Here is a 21,409-nt window from a genome sequence, read left to right as displayed (position 1 = left end):
ATTAGGGATTACATGCTTATGATGTGTCATGCTGAATCACACAGAGACAACAAACATTACTGGACTGAAGGTGTGAGCAATTCTACCAGAAGTGGGGGTTCTCAAAAACAGAACAACGCCGAATGGATTGCAGGTTCAGTGGGCAGTGGCCACGTGCCTCTGCTGTGAGTTTCCACACTAGAAATTAATAGAGCTGTGTATTTTTTTTCTTGCACATTGCACACAGCCGTTGTGTTCTCCCTCACAAGAGCTGTGTAAAAACCCCACTGTATAGCGGCGCTGTTAGTTGATCACCTCCCCCTGTCAATTAACTGATGCTGTTGTGTGTGTGTTCCCCTCCCAAAACTCCTTCTTACAAGTCTTTATCTGCCATCTTTGTCACTTCACGTATCACTGCAATTAGTCGCGCTGCTGAGCAGGCAGGTCCTCACTGAGAGAGCATTCCTCCTCCATTAGAGAACTTGTTTCCCATGGTTATTTTATAGTTTTCTGCACATGAGCTTGTTCATGTGTGTTTGCGAGGTAGCCTTAAAGCAATCTTTGCTGAAAAAGAATTTTTTTTAGGAACCTGCTGATTGTTAAGTCTTCTTGTCTTGTGTAAAAGCTTGGATCAAGAACCCACCTGCCTCCTTTTGTAGCCAACGCTGCAATTTATCCTCACTGTCTCCATGTCTCTGTTCACAAAAAAGCGCCAGTATCGCTGACAGACAGAGCCAGTCGGGAGACAGACAGCAAGGCAGCAGAGACGGGTAGACAGCGCTGCAGACAGGACAAAAAGCAGGTGGAAAAAAGATGAATGAGCTTGAATGCAACTGAGAATGCACAGAATGAAAAAGGTGCCAGAACGTTTAAGGGAGCATCAATAAAACAAAGTAATGTGCCATTATGCTATGCTGCAATCTTCAAAGGCTATTTCATATCTGAACATATGCTGTGTATCCACAGGAGCTCAGGAGGTGAAACCAAAGCCAACACTTCTTGCACAGGATCCATCCACCTTGGAAAAACATTTTGGCATGCATGCTTTTTAAAAAGGAAAGTGAGACGACATGAAGAGTCTCGAAATGGGGTAGAGAAAAGAGAAGCTGAAAAAGCTTTTTTTTTTCTTTTCTTAAAAATAGAATAGTGAATATTGAACAGCCAGTGTTGGTCACAACCAATACTGTAGTATGTAAATTAGATCACTCAATATTTTGAAAAAAATAATTAGCAGATTCCTGGTTTTATGTTGTTCCTCAGACTTAGTATAAATACACTTTAAGCTTTATATTTCTTTGATACTACAGAAACTTCAAAGCCTCTAATAGTCACATTTAACCTTCTGCTAAAAGAAAAATAACCAGAATGTCTCAGTGGTATTTATGAGCAGGAGAGGAAACGGTTACAGCAAGCATAACCCGTTGAATTATTTATATCGGAGGTTAACCTCTGCTTCAAGACACAGTGGAGTAATTAGTGAACTTTTCCATGAATGTTTTAAAGTTTCAAATGAGATTAAAGATTTTTACACTTTTCTTACTCTATTTCTAATACTTTTCTTCTGGAAGAAACTTCGACTTAAGCAGCTGAATGCAAAAAAGTCCATGAGAAAAAAAAACATGTAACACATAAAAATTAAAAGAGTGTGAAAAAAAGATGGGATTCTGTAGAAAGTCCACAATGTGACTCAAAATTTACATAACGATGACAATGACATTATAATTGCTTTTTCGCATTCTGAAACGTACATTATATATTTTGTTTTATTTTTAAATATGAAAGACCCGCACAGAATACCATAAATTAAATTAAATGGAATTGCTTAAATCCAGCACTTTAAAATTTTAAAAACGGCATAATAATTCTTACAAAAATACAAATATTTGCTTTGCTCTGGAACCTGTTCAAAGCTTACTAGTGGTGCTGTACTAGCACTACTGTATTCTGCACAACACTGTAAGTGAGGTAACATGTGATGCTTCTAAGAAATAACCATTTGATAGGCAACTGCACTAAAAGCTCTTGAGCGTTTTCAAACATCACTCACCCTAGCAAGCTCCAGTGTCTGAAGGCTGGAAAAAGAAAACATACAAATTGTTCCTGCGTCAACAGCACCTAAACAGACAGTCTGCTTGACTGTGGGTGGACAGCCACTTTTTAATTCCATGACCTGCAGAGTCATGGAGTCTTGCTGTGGTTTTGGTCTTGCTGTGCTTGGCAAGACCAAAAAAAAGGTTTTGCAAATATTTGTCTTCTTGACATGATGAATTTTGAATGCCAGTTGACCTTTCCTATGCTAGCATGTGCTATAAGCACATTTGCAAACCAACCTAATCCTTTTATCTCCTGTCTTTGCAATGCTTGGTTGTTATTTCCTGTGCCTCCATGCATGTTAGGGAGTTTTACCTGTTGCGCTTTTCAGGCGAGTTTTGTGCCTCCCTGGGAGAATGTGCTGTCTGCTTCATCCTTTTGCAAAAACTGTTCAATCATCCCTCCAAATGTTTTAATTTATGTGCTCCAGTCGCATCATGGCCACAGGTTTATAAAAAAAAAAAAAACTACAGTGAACTCTGATGTAGCATTATAATAAGACGCCGCCTCTGCAATAAGTCACATTAGTAAATGTTCCTTCCCCACTACTCCATAGTCATCCATTAGTGGTGTCATAGTAATTTGGAAGCGATTCGAATCAACAGCAACTTACCTATGAAGTGGTAGGCCACCCTGGAGTGTGCAGTGTGCCAAAGTTTTCAACTTTCTGCAAAGTGAATGACTGCAGAAATTCAAACTTTATGTGCCCTTCAGTCTCGCTCAGGGCAATTTGTAGAGAGCTTCATGGGAAGAATTTCCATAAACGAGCAGATGAATCAAAGCCCTGCTCAGTGTTTCTTATCCCTGGTCCTCAAGGCATCCTGGCCTGCATGTCTTAGATGTTTTCCTGCTGTGACACACCTGATTCGGATGATTGAAGTTCAGCTAAAAGTCATCAATCAAAATCAGGCATGCTGGTGCAGGGAAACATACAAAACATGAGTGGGGGCAGTGTGCCTTCAGGACCAGGGTCGAAAAACACTACCTTACATCACCAAGTACTGTGAAAAATATTAGACACAGTGGTGTAAAGCATGTCACTGACTCTAGATCAGTAGAAAGTTGATGTTTAGAGTACCTTTAAGACAAAATTACTATACACACTAAACTGAAGAACTAAGTATTACCATCAGGTACTTAGTTTGCAGGAAATGAATACGGATTTGATTTCATTAAGTTATTTCTACACTTTTGTAGTCATTTCTTTACTTATAGAATAAAATTAAGTTAATACAAAACTTAAAACCATCTTTTCAAACAATGCACAAAAAATAACATAATTGTGGCGGTCTAACAGCAAGGTTATAAGTTGCAGAAACTCTAATCTAAATGTATGAATAGACCAACTGTAAAACAACACTGGTTTAAAAAACCATCTATTCTGTGAGCGATCACAGTTGGGGATTAAAAACTGTGGCGGGGAAATTTGTTTAAATATCACTAAATTCATTTATCCATCGTTTTACAGCAACTGCTGCAGAAAAAAAACAACCAACACAACCACAAATTTGTTTGAGTTGTAAAAAGAATACAAATCCTGCTTTACTCTTATTTGAATTCATTTAAATCCAAATAAAGTCCAATTTGGCCTTTCAGATGAGCTCAATCTTATTTAGGCATGGCGGTGTGACAGATCATTTTCAGGATGTCTGCTTTATTAGTTGCATGGTCCCAGTGGACTCAGTAGGCTAATTTGCTTGCTTTATTAGTTTTACAAGAGCTGGCAAAATGTAGCGTGACCCTGCACAGCTCTCTCCAGGGGGATGCATCTAGTTGCAGATACATTGTACTTGCAAGCTCCTACTTTGTGGCAGATGCTCTCACTCCTGCACATATGTAATGAAGTCAGCTGAAAAAAAGGCTAAAATAAATGTCCATTTCTGTTTGCTACCATGTATGCTTGGGGGTAAAGAATCTAAATCACATGCTGGCTTGGGCCATGCAGCAGCATTGCACAGCAACACTTTGCATCCGTATGTTGTTTAAAGTTTTATGTTAAAAGGCAGCATATGTTATAAGCATTTAGTAGTAACTTGGGAGTGAGTAGATTATTGCCAGTAGTTGGGAACTGTGCAAAAGCCTTAAGTCATGGCTCGTTAAATATTTTATGCACCCAAGCTGCTTGTTTTAATCTTTTAAACTGGTCCTGATTAATGCCTCTTTGGATTTACAGAAAATATTTAAGTTGTTTTCTTTTAATATTAAAGAAGCCTGGACTTCTGCCGTACTTTATTCACATTACTTTCTTTTCTTTGACGCTGAACTGTTAAAGCATAGGTTGAAACCAGATATTTACAAACTCTAGATAAAAAAAATTACCTTTCCATCTGTCTGACATTAAACCAGATTAAACCTTTGCTGTTTTAGATGAGTCCAGACCAAGATTAGTCTTTATGCTAAATGCATAATATAATGCATAATATAAACACATGACAGATGTATTCAACTTTTAAATAAATCTGTTTTTTAAGTTTTAAAGAAACTGAAGTTGCCTCAACTCATTTATGCTAGGTCTAGCATGATAGTTCTAGAACATACTAAAACTAGCATAGTTCTAGACTAGCAAATGTACTAGAACTTCTGTTATTCAGTCAAGTTTTTTTGACTGCCTAGTTTAGATTATTTTTCCTTTCATCTAACCAGCTTCCTCCTTTTTTCTTCAAATGGTACAATAGTCAACATGAGCCAGACTTTCAGTGTCATCAGACCACTGGAGATGCTTCCAAAAATGATAGTCTTTGTCCTTGTTTACATATGTGACTGTCTGCTGAGAGTTGAGTCTTTCTACAAGACCACACCGGCAAATACCCAATAGTTACAAAAATTGTATTTCATCAATATTTTCATAGCACTCAGCTTAGACATTGTCTGGTTAAGTTCTTGCTGACACTTTTTTTCTCCAATAGCGTCATAATTCAGCAGTCCACTTTACTCTTAACAATATTCAGCTCCGTTTTATTTACATAATCCCTGTGTGTTACTTGTGTGGGTTAAACTGCACTACAGTAACCCTGTAGCGGACAGGGTTTTTTTAGGCAAAACCCCCTAAATTGAACCAAGGATTTACCTGAGACAAGTGAACCAACCATTTCCACTTAACAGGGTGAGGAGAAGCAGAAAAAAAACCCAAACAACTCTGGAAATAAATCTATGTTGTTTCTATCCACATTAAGCATAGCTGAGCCTCACAATCATCTCAGTTGCTTGAATGAAAAATTTAACCAGAAGAGACCTGCAAAGCATAAAAAAATCAAATGCAATCATACTTTTGCTTTTTTGCATTTAACAAAGAAACGTAGTGAATAGCTCGCAGCAGCAGCTGATTCAAACCATGTCAAATGAAGCTGCGTCGCGTTATATGTGTTCAATTTTGCAATTGGTTTCAAATCTGAGGTGTGTCCAAAAAGAACCAGCTTAACTAGAAGAAATTATGTGAGACCAATCAGTGCAGAGAACGTAATAATAACACAACTCATTGTCTCAGAACAGCGATTAGCTTGGTTTTTCATTAGGCTTAGAGCACATTATGCCAAGCTCCAAGTAATGTTTTAATGCAAAATAGGTGAGTTATAAAGATCAAATGTTACAATTTTCCTCTAATGTTGCCTGTGGAAACTGCTGAGCAATTACGTTCAATATATGCAAGTGCAAGTCTGGCATGCATGTTTGTCTCTGTGTGCATTAGCTTTCTAGAGAAGACCAGGTCCTGCAGGTTGTGAGGTGAGAGTCAGGTGTTTGCCGAATTTTCCATTTCAGTGCACATCAGTGCAAATGTCAGTACACATTGGCTTCAGTCTCCTAGAATGCAATAGGAAAAAATTAAATACATGTCTGCATGACTTGCACCCCAACGACTACCATCTATGGACACCAGTAATACGTTTTGTAAATATATCTCAACAACCCTTATTTATTTAGCCATACACCAGTTGCATAAAAACTATAGAACCTTATGAGGGAGTAAGAAAACCTGCTCATGACAAAACAGGGATGTAGGGCTTGAACTTTGTTCTGCCCCCACCTGCCTTCTCTTTTTTTTTTCTTCTCTTTCTCTGTCATCCTCTACATTACCGCTGTGGTGTCACTAGCAGGGGTAGCAGGAAGAGGGCAGAGTAAATCAGCCGGGAGGAGGTCGGCCTCGCTCAGCGGCCAGCATCGGTAATATCCTTGCAGGGAACGAGTCTGGTACTGATTTGCATGATTAAACAGCATCCGCCAGACAGCCAGGGTTTCATTACTCATCATGGACACACAGAGGATGATTAGAGGAAAATAAGCAGAGCTCCACGCACACACAAGCACAGATGTAAACACTGACATGCAGAGACACCAAAATACTGTATATCATAGTAATACCGTATGACAGCATTTGCTGCTGAGCGGGAGCAAAGATGAAACCTCACATATACACGCAGTCCTACCAGTTTGAAACCCAAAGATGCTTAAATCTGAGAGCAATTAAGAAGCTACGTCTCTGATAGACAATTTGCATAACATCCTGGCTTGTCAAATTTGTTTGTATAATTTCACTATTGTGCACCAGGGCATCAGTAATCAGGTACATGACTGATCTCTGTACCAGGTAAGACAGGAAATCAATAGGGAGCCTCTGAAACCCTGAATCGATGAAAGGCCAAGGTATTCAGAATACAGAGGCCGCCCTCCAGCATCCCTCCATTATTTCTTGTTGTTACAGCAGTGCAGCAAAATTGTCAAATATGTTGTTTTGTCAGAAGGATAATTTGATTGTGACATCTGTCGAGACATACACCAGTGATTATCCACTCCTTTCCTCGGTAAGTGTGGGCATTTTTCTAACTACCAGGGCTGTCCACCCTCTCCAAGCACTGCACAGATCAATAGGTGATATGCAAATGTGTGGAAAAGACAGCAAACAGTTTGTCATGACTTACAAGCTCACAGGAAACAGATACTATATGCTTACTTTGACCCACACATGCAAGTGACACAGTGTGTGCAAAAGGTGGTGTCAAAAGGCAAGGATCAGTTTGAAAGAAAAAAATATGTTTAAAATTAGGTTTTGGGGAGTTGCTGACAGCAGTCAGTATCTTGCCCTTTGTTGACAGCTGCTATCAAAATAATGTGTTTGAAAAAACAATGAGAAGTTTGGAAGCAAGAGTCAAACTACCTAAGAACAATGAGTGAAAACAAAAGCAGGCTTATCCTGTCTTGAAGCCTCAGCTGTCACAAAGTTTTGTGCTTCAAAAAGTTTGAATCAAGCAAACCTTGAACTTTTTCATCACTTTTTTGATGAAAAAGTTCAATGAGTGATGAGCGTCCTCATTGAGCATGACATTCTGTTTGAGGTACAGATGATTAGTGTTTCTCACGCTAATATCCAACAAGTTTTTGTTGGATATATGATATGTTTTGTTCTGTAATTTATATTATTAAACGGCTCAGTTTGTATTTTTTGTTACAACTATCAGTACAGTACAGAATCTGCTCTAACTTTGTGCAAAGCACTTTTTCTTTGTATTTTGCAAACCTGATGCGTACTAGTAGGTTACATATGTATAAAATAATGCTTGCAAGAAATTATATGAAGTATTCCATCAAAAAACAAACTCATCCAGATAGCCTGCCCTTCCTTATGAGTGCCCTTCTAATGTACAACATATTGTATATTTTCGGCACATTCAGAGGTGTAGGAAAGTGTTAACATCGCAAGCTCAACTAGAGCAGCCCCTTTGAAATCACCCCGTCAGACTATGTTTCATCCTGCTTGTGTTTAAGCAGCCACCCCCTCCGACACAAGGCTTTTATCTTGTTATCATGCTGTTTCATTGTATTCCCCTGCGTAATGCCATGCAGCGTCCCGAGAGGTGCAACAAATACCCTCTCATCCATAATGAGAGAGCCTCCAATGAAGCTGGGGAAAAACGTGGAAGATAAAAATGTCTATTGTATTACTGCAGTACATCAGAGAGGAGTTGACCATACACCGTAATGACAGGCCTAATTATTCGGATACATAATTCATGTTTCACTGTGCTGTGAACAAACAGGAGGGATCAGCAAAGACTGCTAGCGTCAGCATTTCTCTCAGGAGAACATTCTGAAGAATTTCTGAGTGAAACAAACATGCTGATTAGAGGCTGATTAACACTCTGGGTTGATTATGTGTAAAAAGGTATTCTTAAATAAGAGATTCACAGAGAACTTCAAGCATCTCTTAAACACACAAAAATATAACACAAACTCAACGTCGTTGGTGCTTCTTGACTTTAGATTATTGGTTTTCTTTGCAGTGAAGGTATGCAAACAAACCCTTAAGGATTACACAATTTTCAGCTCAACATTAAGAAACATAAAATGTTTAAACTTTATCCTCACACACCATACACATTTAATGTTTGCTCATAGTTTGCTCATCTCAATTAATTGGTTTGGTTCAGATGATAAAGCCAAAATTGTTTGTAGTTGAAGTTTGAAAATGGTTTACCCACCCCAGTTTAAATAAATCTTGTGTGTTTCATTGCATTTCATTCAATACAATTTCATGCAACTGAACTAGAATTATAAGACAACGCAGGCAAATTCAGTTGACTGATTGAATTGATTGTTACTGAATTTGCCAAAGTTGGGAAACAGATCAGGGGAAGCAAGTTGATGCAATATTTAAAAAAAATCAATAGATGTATTCAGCATATTCCAAAAGTGTATTAAAACAACAACAAAAAAAAGCATACATGGCACAAATGTAACTTTTTATTGGCTTCTCAACTTTTTGCTCACAATATCTACAAAAATAAAGATATTGGCTTAGAATATATTTATTTTATAATTCTTTCACCAGATACTCTTTCTGCTCTTACTAAAAGATACATACTTAATGGTGTTTGGGACGGAAATCTCAGAAAAGCAAACATAAAAAAAAGCTTACATGAGTTAAAATCTAAAAAGAATGTTAAGAGCTGATGCGTCTCATAATATTTTAAGTTTAGCCTATGGGCATGCTTGTTCCACAACCTGCTTTACTTTTTGCAGTAATATTAGCAAACAGACTTTGAATCATTAATTAAATGTTGCTCTTTACTTTGCTGAATATTTCATTAAGCACAACTTTAACAGCATTTAGATGGAGACACAAATTCATGCAAAAGCAACCGGAGGGAAAACAAAGTGAACCCAAATATGTTCAGAATATTTACAATCTGTACATCCTAATCTGGCAAACAACCCTCAATGGAATGCAGATAATAATTTGTTGAATATGACAATATGACTGGATGGTTTTTCTCTGAGAAAAAGAGTAACAAAATTGTGTTGTGGTTATAAAAAAAAAAAAAAACATTCTGGTAACAGAAATATTTCCAGTGAAAAAAAACATAAGCACAAAGTACATTATATATTTATATATAATGCTATTTTAATGTTATAACATTAAAATGTTATATTTATATGTGTTATATTTTAAAATGACATAATATTTATTATGTCATATTTTAAATTTTACCAATATGTAAAGAAACTAACTTTTTGGATCAGAAACTATTTAAACTTTTGTGAAGGGTAAAAAGTGGGAACACAAAATCTTTGGCTGCAAGGTCAACATTTTCTCCGCTACTTACGCTGAGTATAATTTAGAACAAGATTTATGTGTTTGAATTTACTCTAATATGTTTCTCCAACACATAACCACAAGACTCTTTAGGCCTGTTGCAATTACTGAGATCAGGCGTACTTCAATTCCTGTGTTAAATTAAGTAATTGGTGTAATGGAAATAAACTGGCAATGTAATAAAAATAAATTAACTGAAAGGTGATCATTCATGGCAATATTGGCTGAAAAAATGGGATTCTAATAAAACCCTTTAAAATGAAGCCACTGAACACATTCAGTGGGTATTATCTGATGACTCAGCTATCCATTAGAGGGCAGCATTATATTTTCTTCACTATATCTCATAAATCACATTTTGTTGGTCATTGTATCGCTGCAGTCCCAGCTGGAACACACTTGGACTTACCTCTAAGTTTTCTTTGCACACTGCAAGACAATTGACTTTTATGTTAGAAGGAAGGCAAGGTCAGCTGTGCCCAAACCCCATGGACACAAGGTAGCATGTTGTGCAATGCTTGGCCTCTTCTTCCTGTCTTAAAGTATGTGTCTGTAACTGTGCCGTTTATGGGCTCTTAAGGTCGATAGCCCCTTTTTGTGGTGAAAGTGATTCCATCCACATGACACATACTGATATTTCCCATTAAAAAACCTCAAACTAAAAGCTTTTATATTACTTGTTCCACCCCTTGCCAACTTTATTTTCTGAAATTTGACATAAATCAAAAATGCTCAGCAGACACCCAGTGCATCATTTAATTTATGATGACGCATCTAACACAAAAATAATAACAACAATGCAATGTCAAGTTTCTGGAAGCATTTCTTTCTTCCACCACTTTACACTATTCAAACCTCCCGACTATTTCTGGTGGCGATTTCAGAGGATGAGCACAGAGAATGAGTTTCTGTTCACACAGACAGGTTTTAAAGCTCAGCTGGGAGGTCTGAACTCTTCAACTAACTGCATTCCTGACTCTGGGCAGCTCTTCAAAAGCCAGAACTGCTAACACTGCAAGAAACAAGAGGGGGTGGGGGGGAAAGAAGGAAACAGAGATAGCACAAAGGAGAAAATGGTCAGTAAGAGAGAGAGAAACAAAAAACGCAGACAGCTCGTTGATTCTGGCTCCCTTCTTGAGGTGACGCCACCTGCTGAGACGACAATAAAGGTAATGTGACGTGCAGGTTCCACAACTTTCTGCAGCAGTGAAGTAACTGTCTATTTGAAGCCTGAAGTATAAACATTAACAAAATATTCAAGGTTCTTCCACCTCTGCTTATATAAAAAAAAACTGTAGTTGACTTTGTATTGAGAGAACTGTTAGGTTTTTCATTTTCCTTCCTGTGGTGATTTGTAAAATGTATATATTTTCATGCTTCTTCAGGCAGTTATCACTCTTCCATAATGCACAGATGTTTGAAACTTTAATGAAACAGACAAGCTTATTTTCTCCTCTGCAAATTTGTCATGTTTCCTTTTGACATCTGTCACCTGTGAGATTAAAACCTTTCTTAGGTCGTATTAAATTACGAGTACTGAGAAACAAATGACGTTAAACATCTGATTTGACTACAGAGAAAAAACAAATGTTGGTCAAGCTGCTTTCAGGGCACCATGTATGAGTTCAGTTCAAATGACAGAGAAATTATTCTGCCTCATCTCAACCTGAGTGGCAACTGACATAAGCTGTGAGCAAGTAAAACAATTTTGGTTATTAATCAGACAGCGAGTTAAACATCCTGATGGATTCCTTCCTCCTGAATAACCTCTGTGCTGCTTTTGTCTTTTAAACTTTGCTTGAGAGTCAGTGCATTTCTCTGCTACACCACAGTAGATAATCCAAAGGCATTCTTCTTATCATGTTTTTTTTTTAGCATCCCATTAAACTCTCTCTTTCAATGCTCTCCTTTCCTGTTTCCTGCACTGTCACATTTTGGTTTCTCCTGCTTCTATCTCCCTATTGTTTCTAGCCTCTTTTCTCTCTCTCTCTCTCTCCTGTAGCTGCAACTCTCACCCTGGGGAAATTCTGCTTTGCTAATGACATGTGCAGACTGGGTGTTGTAGAACGGGACATTAATGTTGCCTGAGTGTGAGACTGTAGAAAGGAGTTGCTATCCTCAAAGGGGTTTTTTCCCCCCCTTTTTTTTCTCAGCTGCAGTGTGAACATGCACAAAATAAAAGACCAGACACAAACACATTCCTTCTCTACACTTCTGAGGCTGATGCTACTGTCAGCTCAGTGAAGAATCTCAATTAAAAATAGGTACATAGCGCCCCCTGCTGCTTAGTAATCTAAGAGCATAAAATTCACCTGTTTCTTAATAAGAAATGCAAAGCTCATTGCAGCTCATCAAAACCTCCAAAATTCAGAACGCAATGATTAAAATTTAGCACACGTTATATTATGTGTAACATGTGTCATTCAGTGCCACATAATGCATTTGAAACTTTGCAGATTCCGAAACAAGAGTAAAACAAGATCACATTTCTGACCAAAAAGGGAGGTTGGTGGGAAAAAAATATATACCCATCTGCATAAACTGTAAAATACTTTTTTAAATTAGTTGTCAGAACTAATGTTTCTCTACACACTTTATGTGAACAGCTTCAAGCCTGCGTTACCAGGGGAGAGCTGACCTCAGGGATTTGTAAACAAGTATGGCAGAACAATTGGAGCACACCAACATTCCTCTGCATCTCTGGTTTTTGCCTCAGAAACAGAGAATTTTCCATTATGGTCTGAAGATTGACCCTGACGGCATACCAGCAGGTCAGTGATGCTTAAAAGCTTTTTCACAGGAATCTCTTCAGGACAAGGGAGCATCAACTCTTTAAGAATGTTGATTTATTACGATTCATGACTCCTAGTGTATGTCAAATATGCCCAACACGAGTATGAGCCATTCCAGTAGCAGGAGTATGTTTCACAGAGGATAATGCGGTTTCCAGGGGTCGTCTGACCAACTGTCTGCAGCCTCCAAAATCAATGAGAAATTTTATTTTCAGTCTGTAGCACATTTTTTTTCCTTCATATTTTAATTAAAAGGAAATACAGATGGATATCTCTACTAGTGATTTTACACATTTACCTTTGTCAGGCTTAACCAAATATATGCTCAGCATTATCTGGAATGAGCCATTTTGAGACAAAAACAAAAAACTTTGCAGTTACCTGCTTTGGAACAGAATGAATGTCAGATTGAACTTTGATTATGGCCATCAATTTTGAACAAGTCATGACAGCTGGTTTGTGGTCCATTTTACTAATCACTCCTGAAGTCAAATATTTTCAGAAATAATTGTAATTAATCAAAACAATCATAATTTGTGGAAATAAATGCACACCTTTTCCAAAATGAAACCATTACAGCTGCCTAAGGATTTTTGTCTTGCTAAAAATCAGTTTGACCTTACGTTTTTAGGCTAAATTGTGTGTTTATCCATCACTGCAGCTATAAACCCCCTAAATTGAAGCCAAAAATCTCATAATTCTTTTAATTAGAAGTAGAAAGATTCAGCAAACTTAAACACTCACTGAAAGTCTGTCCTAGACTGATTAAATTTCTGGAAAAAAACCCAAAAACATACAAAAATGGTCTCCAAGGGGAAAAATGCTACCACTAAAGAATCTAATCAACTTGACAAAAAAAAATGAAGCATTCATACTGTAGAGACGTAGGAAATATAGCTCTAAAAAGCACTTAGTTTTTTCCATTTATGTCAATGTTCAATACCAAACCTTTACCGGGATCATCGAAAGATACCTCTGAAAACCTGAGAAAATGTAGACTTGAAAAATTTTGCCTGGCATGTCTCATGTGCTGGAAAATAATTCAGTAGAGCTTACCTGAAATTGACCAAATGTTAATTTCAATTGTAAAATACTTTATAAATCTAGAAGTGAAATTAAATATTGCTGCCTCTGTAATCTAAGGTTCCTCATGGCAGAGGACAAAAATGACCTCCTGTAGCAGTCTGTGTTTCAGCGGTCCAGGTGAAGCCTGACTGGAAGCACACCGTTTTATAGAAAGAGAATGCCCAAAGCTGTCCATTATGCTCTTCATTTCTTGAACCATTCTTCTTCACCTCCAGAACTGAACCATCCGTCTTTATCAGCTTCTTCACCTTGAAGTAATTGGGTCTGCTACTGCTGTCCTGCCTTCGGTCGTGGTACCGGATGCAGCTTAGAGTACCGCCACATTTTTCTGTCTTACTAAGCATTTCAAAATATATCAATCAAATATAGTATTTATTACAAAGAAGATTAAAAAATCTCCCCCTACCCCCCAAAGAAAAAAAAGCAAAAGACGAGATTTTACCTTTTAATTTAACATGACAACATGTACATTAAAAGCAAGGCGAAATTTAAACAAATCTTGAATTATGAAGAGCTTCAGATGAGAATTAAAATGAAAATATTTTACATTTATGGGACAAGAGCAATAGCCATGAGCTCAAAGTGGAGGAGGAAAGAAACACTCCCTGCCACGAATCTTACATTGTACATACGCTTTTAACTGAGGTCTTTTTTTTCCTTTTTTTTTTTTTTAAATAAAAAGGAGGTCAGAAGTTGAACCTGACAAATGAGTACAAACCACGAGCACTGTTTTTATTCAATTTCTACTAGATTCCAAGAAACATAGGATGTGTAAAGATTTTCAACAAAACAAAACAAAAAAGCTCATTAAGAACTTTTTCTACACTTTCCATGTGATATCTGGCTGCCATCTATTACCAGTGAATCAGATGAATATGAGATGAACCACAACTGCCTTTTATCCAGCCAATTAAACAAACACAAAAAAAAAAGATCAAAGTAATTAACCCTCTCTCATCATTGAGATATTTCATGTCATGGTTATTTATCAAATAACCCCCTACACATCTGTGGTTCACCTTGTTTGTAAGCAGCGAAGTCAGGTTCAGGGTAAAGGTGGGCATGCTCTTCAGCTTTTTCCTCCACAAGACATTCCAGCTTTTCCCCTGCAGAGCAAAACGGCCACAACAAACAATGTTAGCAAGGGTCCCACAACATGGGCTTGTAGCAAAGACAACCAGCTATGCAGGCAAATGTTTATCTGCTGGTCAAATATGGTATTTTTTTATTTTTTATTTTTTTGTGGGGGGGAAAATGATGGCCCCATTAACAGACTATAAACCAAATAATTCAGATTTCTAGCATGAACACTGCAGGTTTTGAATACATTTGGCTACTTTGGTATATTTTATCTGCTTCATATCTATAAAAACTTAGCATTATTTTAAAGACAAACCAATATAGTATTCCTTTCGCCAAAGTGGAAATATGCCTGAGATGATGGAGAATTATGAGCATAATGATAATAATACGGTGGACAAGTCTGTGGCAATTTCAGCCAATGGCAAAAGGACATGAAGGTCGTCTCAGATTGTTCATTCAAATAACTCTTCTTCCCCCAACATGTTACCAAATACAGCAGCAAATCAGACAATTAAAAATATGCACATGATGGATACATGTTCTAAAAGAAGTATAACTAATTCTTTTTTTTTTTCTTAGACAGGCAACAGCATTCAGAAATGGATGTGGGTAGAGAAAGGAGTACCTGGGGTGAGTACCTGCACAGTTTGACAGTCAGAGAGTATCCAAGATTTTTAATTTGCCCTTTTTCTCATGTGGGTCTCGCTCACAACACCAACGCTGTGTGAGGTATAGAAGTCAGCTGCAATTCATCCGATAAACCCTACACCTCCAGTTAGTATTGTTAAGACCCCCCCACCCAGGTGCTGTAACCCCCCTCCCCCCAAAAAAACACAGTGCATGGCATTATCAGGCACAGTAAGCTGGAAAATGGGCAAATTCCCAAAGGTAAAATCTGAAAATGTAGAAAACACAGCCACTTAAATTTCCTCCCTGAATGGACAAACAGCAATTACTACGTTTTCCTGTTTCAGAGTAAGAAAAAAATGTAATGAAAAGTAATAATAAAAAAGGTAAAACATGTATATACAGCTAGAGAAATTTGACTGGATCTGTCATTTCTTCCACAGAGTGAAATTAAACATCTGTAAGGATCAAAAACTGATACAAAACGAGGGGTACCTCTGGGCATGTTTGCTCAGGGCTACACTGGCCTTTCCCTCTTGGCTTTGTGTGAATGTTTTCTACTTTCTTCTCATTCATCGGGCCTAGTCCTTCATCTTCAGTGCATACTTACGATGCACTAATCAAAAACAGGATAAAGATATTTGCATATAGTACATACGACAAAGAAAAAAAAAAAAAAGAATCATAGGCATTGAACTGAACATAAACAGCGTGGGAAACCGAAGGGGCAGATACGGAGGGGTGGAAGGGAGGCGGGAGGACTGAAGGAAAGGGGAGAGAGTGTGAGAGGGAAGGTTGAGAGCCAGGGGGAGTGAAGACGAGGACGCACTTACCTGAGCCTGATCTGAGGTCCTATCAGATCAGTTTTAATTGGACTGAGTGTCACCTTCAGATTGGAGGAGCTCTTGCTGGCCGTTAAGCAGAGGGGGGGAGGAGGAGGCGGCAGCCTCGGTCTGCATCGGTTCCGACTCCGACGAAGCCTTAACGGTGGCTGCGTCGCTTTCTTTCTTAGAGCTGCTCTTCTCCTCTGTCGCCTTACGGTCTGACAAAACGGTACAAATATTCAGCAGTTGATCAATTCTGAAAATAACTCACTTAAAATGCCTGTTATTCAGGTCGAAACAAAGTACAACATAACATAAAAGTAGAAGTGAAAATAATGTGATTTTTTTTTTCCACAAATGTAAACCTGAAAAGTAGGACCAGCTTTCTATCTCTTCCATACATGCAATGATTTCTGGGACAGTGGTGCCATTAGAGTGGAGGAAATTATTGCATGATGGCCAAAAAGTTACATTCTGATTTGAATTGATAAAAGCAAGACATTTGTTTCATTTTCAACTGCTTTTATTGCACTCATTTTAAATCCCAACACAAAACCCTGAGGTTCAATAATGTAACATGACAAAAATGGCAATGCTTAAGATGAGAAAAACAGGCTCCCACCTTTTTCTTTTGATGACCGCTCTTTGTCTTTGTCCTTTCCTTTGTCTCTGTTTCTGTCTCTATCCTTGTCTTTATCTCGGTCTCTTTCTCTGTCTCTGTCCTTGCTGCGGCTCCGGCTGCGATGGCGGTGAGACTTGCGCTCCGGGCTACGCGACCTCCTCCTGTCGCGACTACGGGAGCGACGTTTTCTGTCAGCTCGCTCACGACTGCGCCTCCTCTCTCTGTCACGACTCCTGAAGAAAGAAGGAGAACGAGTTGAAGAAAAATATATTTTCTCTATGTACACACACTCAATTTGAAGCAAGACATATAGAAGCACGTCATGTAAGCAAGTCTTCCTGTTATGTTCTTGCTTTGAGACGCCAAACATTAAGTGATTCCTCATGCCCGTCAAAAGTATTGTTCTAAAATCCTTTTCATGATGCAAATTATCTTTTTACAAGAGTGAAATAATTCATCCAACTGAAAATTTTAATCCCATTTCATAGCTGATTGTAGCTACAAAGGAGAAGAAGGAGAAGGAGAAGAAGAAGAGGAAGAAGAAAAAGAAGAAGAAGAAGAACCAAAAGCATAATAATCAACCATACCTGCTGCGCTTCCGTTCCCTGTCTCGGCTTCTAGACCTCCGGCGGTCGCGGGATCTGCTCCGCCTCTTCTCCGACGTTCTGCTGGAGTGGCGGCTGTTGGAGTCACTTCGCCTGGCCCGTCTCTCGCGGTCCCGCTCTCGCTCCCGTTCTCTGTCTCGCTCCCTCTCTTTCTCCCGTTCTCTCTCTTTCTCCCGTTCCTTCTCCTTTTCCCGCTCCTTCTCCTTCTCTTCCTCCTCTTTGCGCTTCTTCTCCCGCTCCTCCCTCTCGCGCTCTCGCTCTTCTCTGTCCCGTTTGACAGCAGGGCTCTCGCCTTGAGGGTCTTCAGAGCGACGTCGGAGTTTTTCCTGAGGACACAAATTCCCAATTAAATAAAAGTCAAAACTAAAAGCATCCAAATTACTTGTCTTAATGTCCAATGCTCAGCTGAGGCATTTCATAACGTTACCTTAAGCTCCTCTACAGTAGACTTTATCTTTGCGTAGCCCATGTGTTGTTTGCCCATTAAGTGGTCATCGACCCGGGACTGTGCATCACCCACGATGAGGAAGGCCCCACACACCTCACACACCTCCATCTGTTTCTCCTGAGCAGCAAAGCTCTCAATAGTCTTAAAGAAAAAGAGCAAAATATTAGTTTCCCCCTTTTAATTAATAAAAACGTAATTCACTTTGGATAGATGTATTTCAGCACATTGAAGGATAAACTCTTGTATGAAAACAGTGTTACACAAGCAACACCTACTATCTTGAGCAGCATCAGTAGGCCGATTAGCCGGTGTTAGTTGACTCACCGAGGGGGTGGAGCTCAGCATCTCCCTCTCCTCCTTCAGCTGCTCTACCAGCTTCATCATTCCCTGAGCCTCCTCCACGCGGCCTTCCGACCCCAGTTCCTCAATCTAAGGAAGAGAACCATGTTGCGGTTTATTAGCAGAGAAAACGGGAAATCTATTATAATTCAGTTTTAGATTGTATGACTTCCTTTATCACATATTTTTTCCAATGCAATGGTGATTCCAAATGTGTAGCTGTAGTTACTGCAGTGTTAAAACTTGTCTATTGCTGATATCAGTGAAGGATTTGAAAATGAAATACAAAAACAGTCACAAAAATATCAGGATCTATATTAAATGAAACTCTAGGTTCTCTGACATTCAGGCTGGCCATTCAGGCTAAGAGAGAAGGAGACGTTCAGCAGCCAAAACTGTTATGGCAAATTTGCCCTCTTCTTTTTGAGGTTTTAACTTCAGTTGGATCTGGAACCAAAATATTTTGGAAATCGTAGGAGTTAAACTAAAAACCAAAATTCTCTTAGACGACATTAGCTGCATCGACAGCCACTTTAACACATAGAACTGCCTAATCTTGTGTGTGTTTATATAATTGTTCCAAAACAAATATCTAAAAACATTGTGAAAATTTTTCTTCCACAATTTTCAGATCAATGCATCTCAAACAAATGTAAATTATATCAACAAATTAGTCACAAACCTGTAAAACCAGGTCTTCTATCTTCTCTGTTAGAACTTTAACTTTCTCTTCATTCTTTCCAGTTGGACCTGGGCCCTGTGGGAATAAAACCGCAATATCTTACACAAACAGTACATTTATTTTCCTGTGGGTTTTTCCACAATAGGTAAAACTGCATATTTGTGTGAAAAAAATCAATAAAAAAACTACAAACCCCTGCATTTTGCTGAGCTTGGGAGAGTGCAAGCCGAGCATGTCCTCTACGAATCCGCCGCTCCACTTCCGCCAGGAGAGACTGCAGATACCGCAGAAATTCTCGCTCGTAGCCTTCTTTCATAAACCGAGAGCTTTTCTCGTACCTGTGGCAAGAAAGATGTTTATCAGGTCAAAACATTCAAATGGGGAAAAAAAATATAAGACTAAAAGTCTTAAGCAGAACTTACAGTTTCCTTAGATTTTCATCATGGATTTTCTCACAGGGACCTGGAACAAAATAGAAATGCCTCATTACACTATAACTGTATTAATTTAATACTATTAAATTATTAATTTCTTTAGGTCCTCACCCAAGTCAGAACGTGTATTTGTGAATAGCTCCGCTGGGCAGAAGCCACACAGATAGTATCGACAAACCTTTAGAGAAAAATAGAAACTTTTCTTAAGTTTATATTCCAAGAACTATTTATGAAGAATTGCAAAACTCTGAAAATCAAGGTTTTCAAATATTCTAGTCAAAAAACTATTTCAGACATCTTTTAAGCATAATTAGTACAAGCACACCGAAGGAGAAGTGCACACTTTTGACTTGCACAATTCAATACACAAACAAAAATAAAGTTGTCTTTACTTCAAATCAAGTCAAATGACAGTATTTTTGCATCAAATTGCAATATTTTTCTCCAACCTGATGAAAGAAAATAAGAATCAGCAGATTCTCCAAGTCATAAAAGGAACTAGTCTGCGTCTTCCTTTTTTTGCTCCAATTGCTTGATTATGCTGATGATGCCAAAACCTGTGCCACCGCCTTAAAAATCCAACTTTATTTGGCTTCTTTAAAATACGAAAGGTATAAAATAATTTGTCATTAATTTTTTTTTATTAAAAAGTGATGCAATGCTAATGTGCCAAATTTCCCTGAAGAGTAGATTTATCAATTTCAAATAAACTAAGTCTATAATTTAGAAATGTGAAATTGCAAAAACAAATTAGAATTTTTTTTTTTTTAATATAGGTTTTTATTTCCTGGCATTACAATCTCAGTAACTAATGTGATTCTTTGAATAAAACACGATAACAAGTCAGTCCTTTTTAACATGTGAAAACTTAATTTTTTTGCTTGAGGTTTTAGAGCAACATGTCGAGCATTTTCTGAGACTTGGATAATAACTTCTCACTGGTTTCAGTGTAAAACGAGGGAAACAAACTGCCAACAAACTTTAGCGGCAGGTCTCATTTTAAACCCACACGTGATCTTAACACTTAGAAATTTCTTCCAAGACGTCAGACTTTAAGTTACTTATTCGAAAGGCACATATATAGGAAAAAAAAGTGTCTAATCTGAGAAAACTTGATTATGACGTATTTCAAAGTATCTCTCGGGTATCTTGAGGCTTTAAAAACCTTGTTCTAACGAGAGCGTTGCCATCCGTCATTGTGATCCAACGGCCTAGCCTAGCTTAACCGTTAGCAATTTCAGGTTAATACCGCTAACATGCGTACCTATACCGCAGTGCCCCCTAGGACTTAATTAGAAAGACGTTTTAAATTAAACCTAAAGCGAAAATCCCAGATGAAGAAGCCAGTCGAGTCCCAAACCATATGAGGCGTGGTGTTAGACATCTCGCATTGCCTGAAGAAATGTAAGCTCATCACATTTTCAAAGCTAAGGTTGGCTACATGCTAACTTACGCTTTCGTCATCCCATCGCACGTTGGAGCGCTTCTCATCAGGGGCCAGGTTTCTGTCTCTGCCCATTAACTCATCGAGTAACTGGGCTGCAGACAGCATTTTGATGGAATTGCGGTGCCTTCTCCAGGAGTACCGCTGTGTATCCCGCGGAGCCTATTTATGCCAAGCACAACGCTAAGTAGTTCTAACCAAAATGGCAGACGCTGTAGCAGCAACAACGCCCGCTCACGGCTCGTCTACGAAAAGGTCAGTCTGAACCGGATGCAAAAACTGATGCAGAGTTCAGTAAAGTCCCTCCTCGGTTCTACTTTTGTGAGCAAATGTCTCAAACTATACTATGAAATTGTTTTTGCATTTTACAGATTATTCTATAATAATAATAATAGTTATTATTATTATTATTATTATTATTATTATTATTATTATTATTATTATTATTATTATTATTATTATTGCTTTTTATAATTACAGTTTAATGTTTCAGAGCATATAAAACTATGACAAGACGACACACAAAATGTAATTTTGAAACTTCAAGTCCAGTTAGAAAACACAGCTTACTATATTTGTTTGGTTCAACGTCAATAATGAACCAAATGAGGCCAGATGTTTACAGGGTGAATGGAACTGATTGAACTTGATTACTGTCTGATCTGTAGAATTAATCAGGAGATCATTAAAGCCTTTCTGAAAACATAAAATAGGCTAAAATATATCAAAAAGCAGCATCATATTGACAAACAAAACTGCGGAAGAAGA

At 38.1% G+C, this 21,409-nt stretch overlaps 1 protein-coding gene across 2 annotated transcripts; it reads right to left on the bottom strand.

Moving 5' to 3' along the window:
- Positions 1 to 13,965: 13,965 nt before the first annotated feature.
- Positions 13,966 to 20,895, bottom strand: luc7l3 (LUC7-like 3 pre-mRNA splicing factor). Of its 2 annotated transcripts, XM_055035232.1 has the most exons (11): positions 20,651 to 20,895; positions 19,309 to 19,375; positions 19,186 to 19,225; positions 18,957 to 19,101; positions 18,764 to 18,838; positions 18,067 to 18,171; positions 17,722 to 17,883; positions 17,277 to 17,620; positions 16,690 to 16,922; positions 16,077 to 16,285; positions 13,966 to 14,639 (listed from the first exon to the last, which is right to left on the bottom strand). In XM_055035232.1, exons 1-10 carry the CDS (start codon positions 20,747 to 20,749, stop codon positions 16,110 to 16,112), a joined length of 1,446 nt encoding a protein of 481 aa, XP_054891207.1. In that variant the 5' UTR covers positions 20,750 to 20,895; the 3' UTR covers positions 13,966 to 14,639; positions 16,077 to 16,109. The 2 variants fall into 2 exon arrangements, with proteins under 2 accessions (XP_054891207.1, XP_054891206.1); XM_055035231.1 differs by having other exon boundaries at positions 13,966 to 16,285.
- Positions 20,896 to 21,409: the final 514 nt, after the last annotated feature.

The sequence above is a fragment of the Poeciliopsis prolifica genome, unplaced genomic scaffold (genome assembly GCF_027474105.1).
Source record: "Poeciliopsis prolifica strain line A6 unplaced genomic scaffold, Auburn_PproV2 SCAFFOLD010, whole genome shotgun sequence".
Classification (NCBI taxonomy): Eukaryota; Metazoa; Chordata; class Actinopteri; order Cyprinodontiformes; family Poeciliidae; genus Poeciliopsis; species Poeciliopsis prolifica.
The sequence above is the reverse complement of the archived record's forward strand: the minus strand, read 5'-3'. Positions and strand labels throughout refer to the sequence as shown.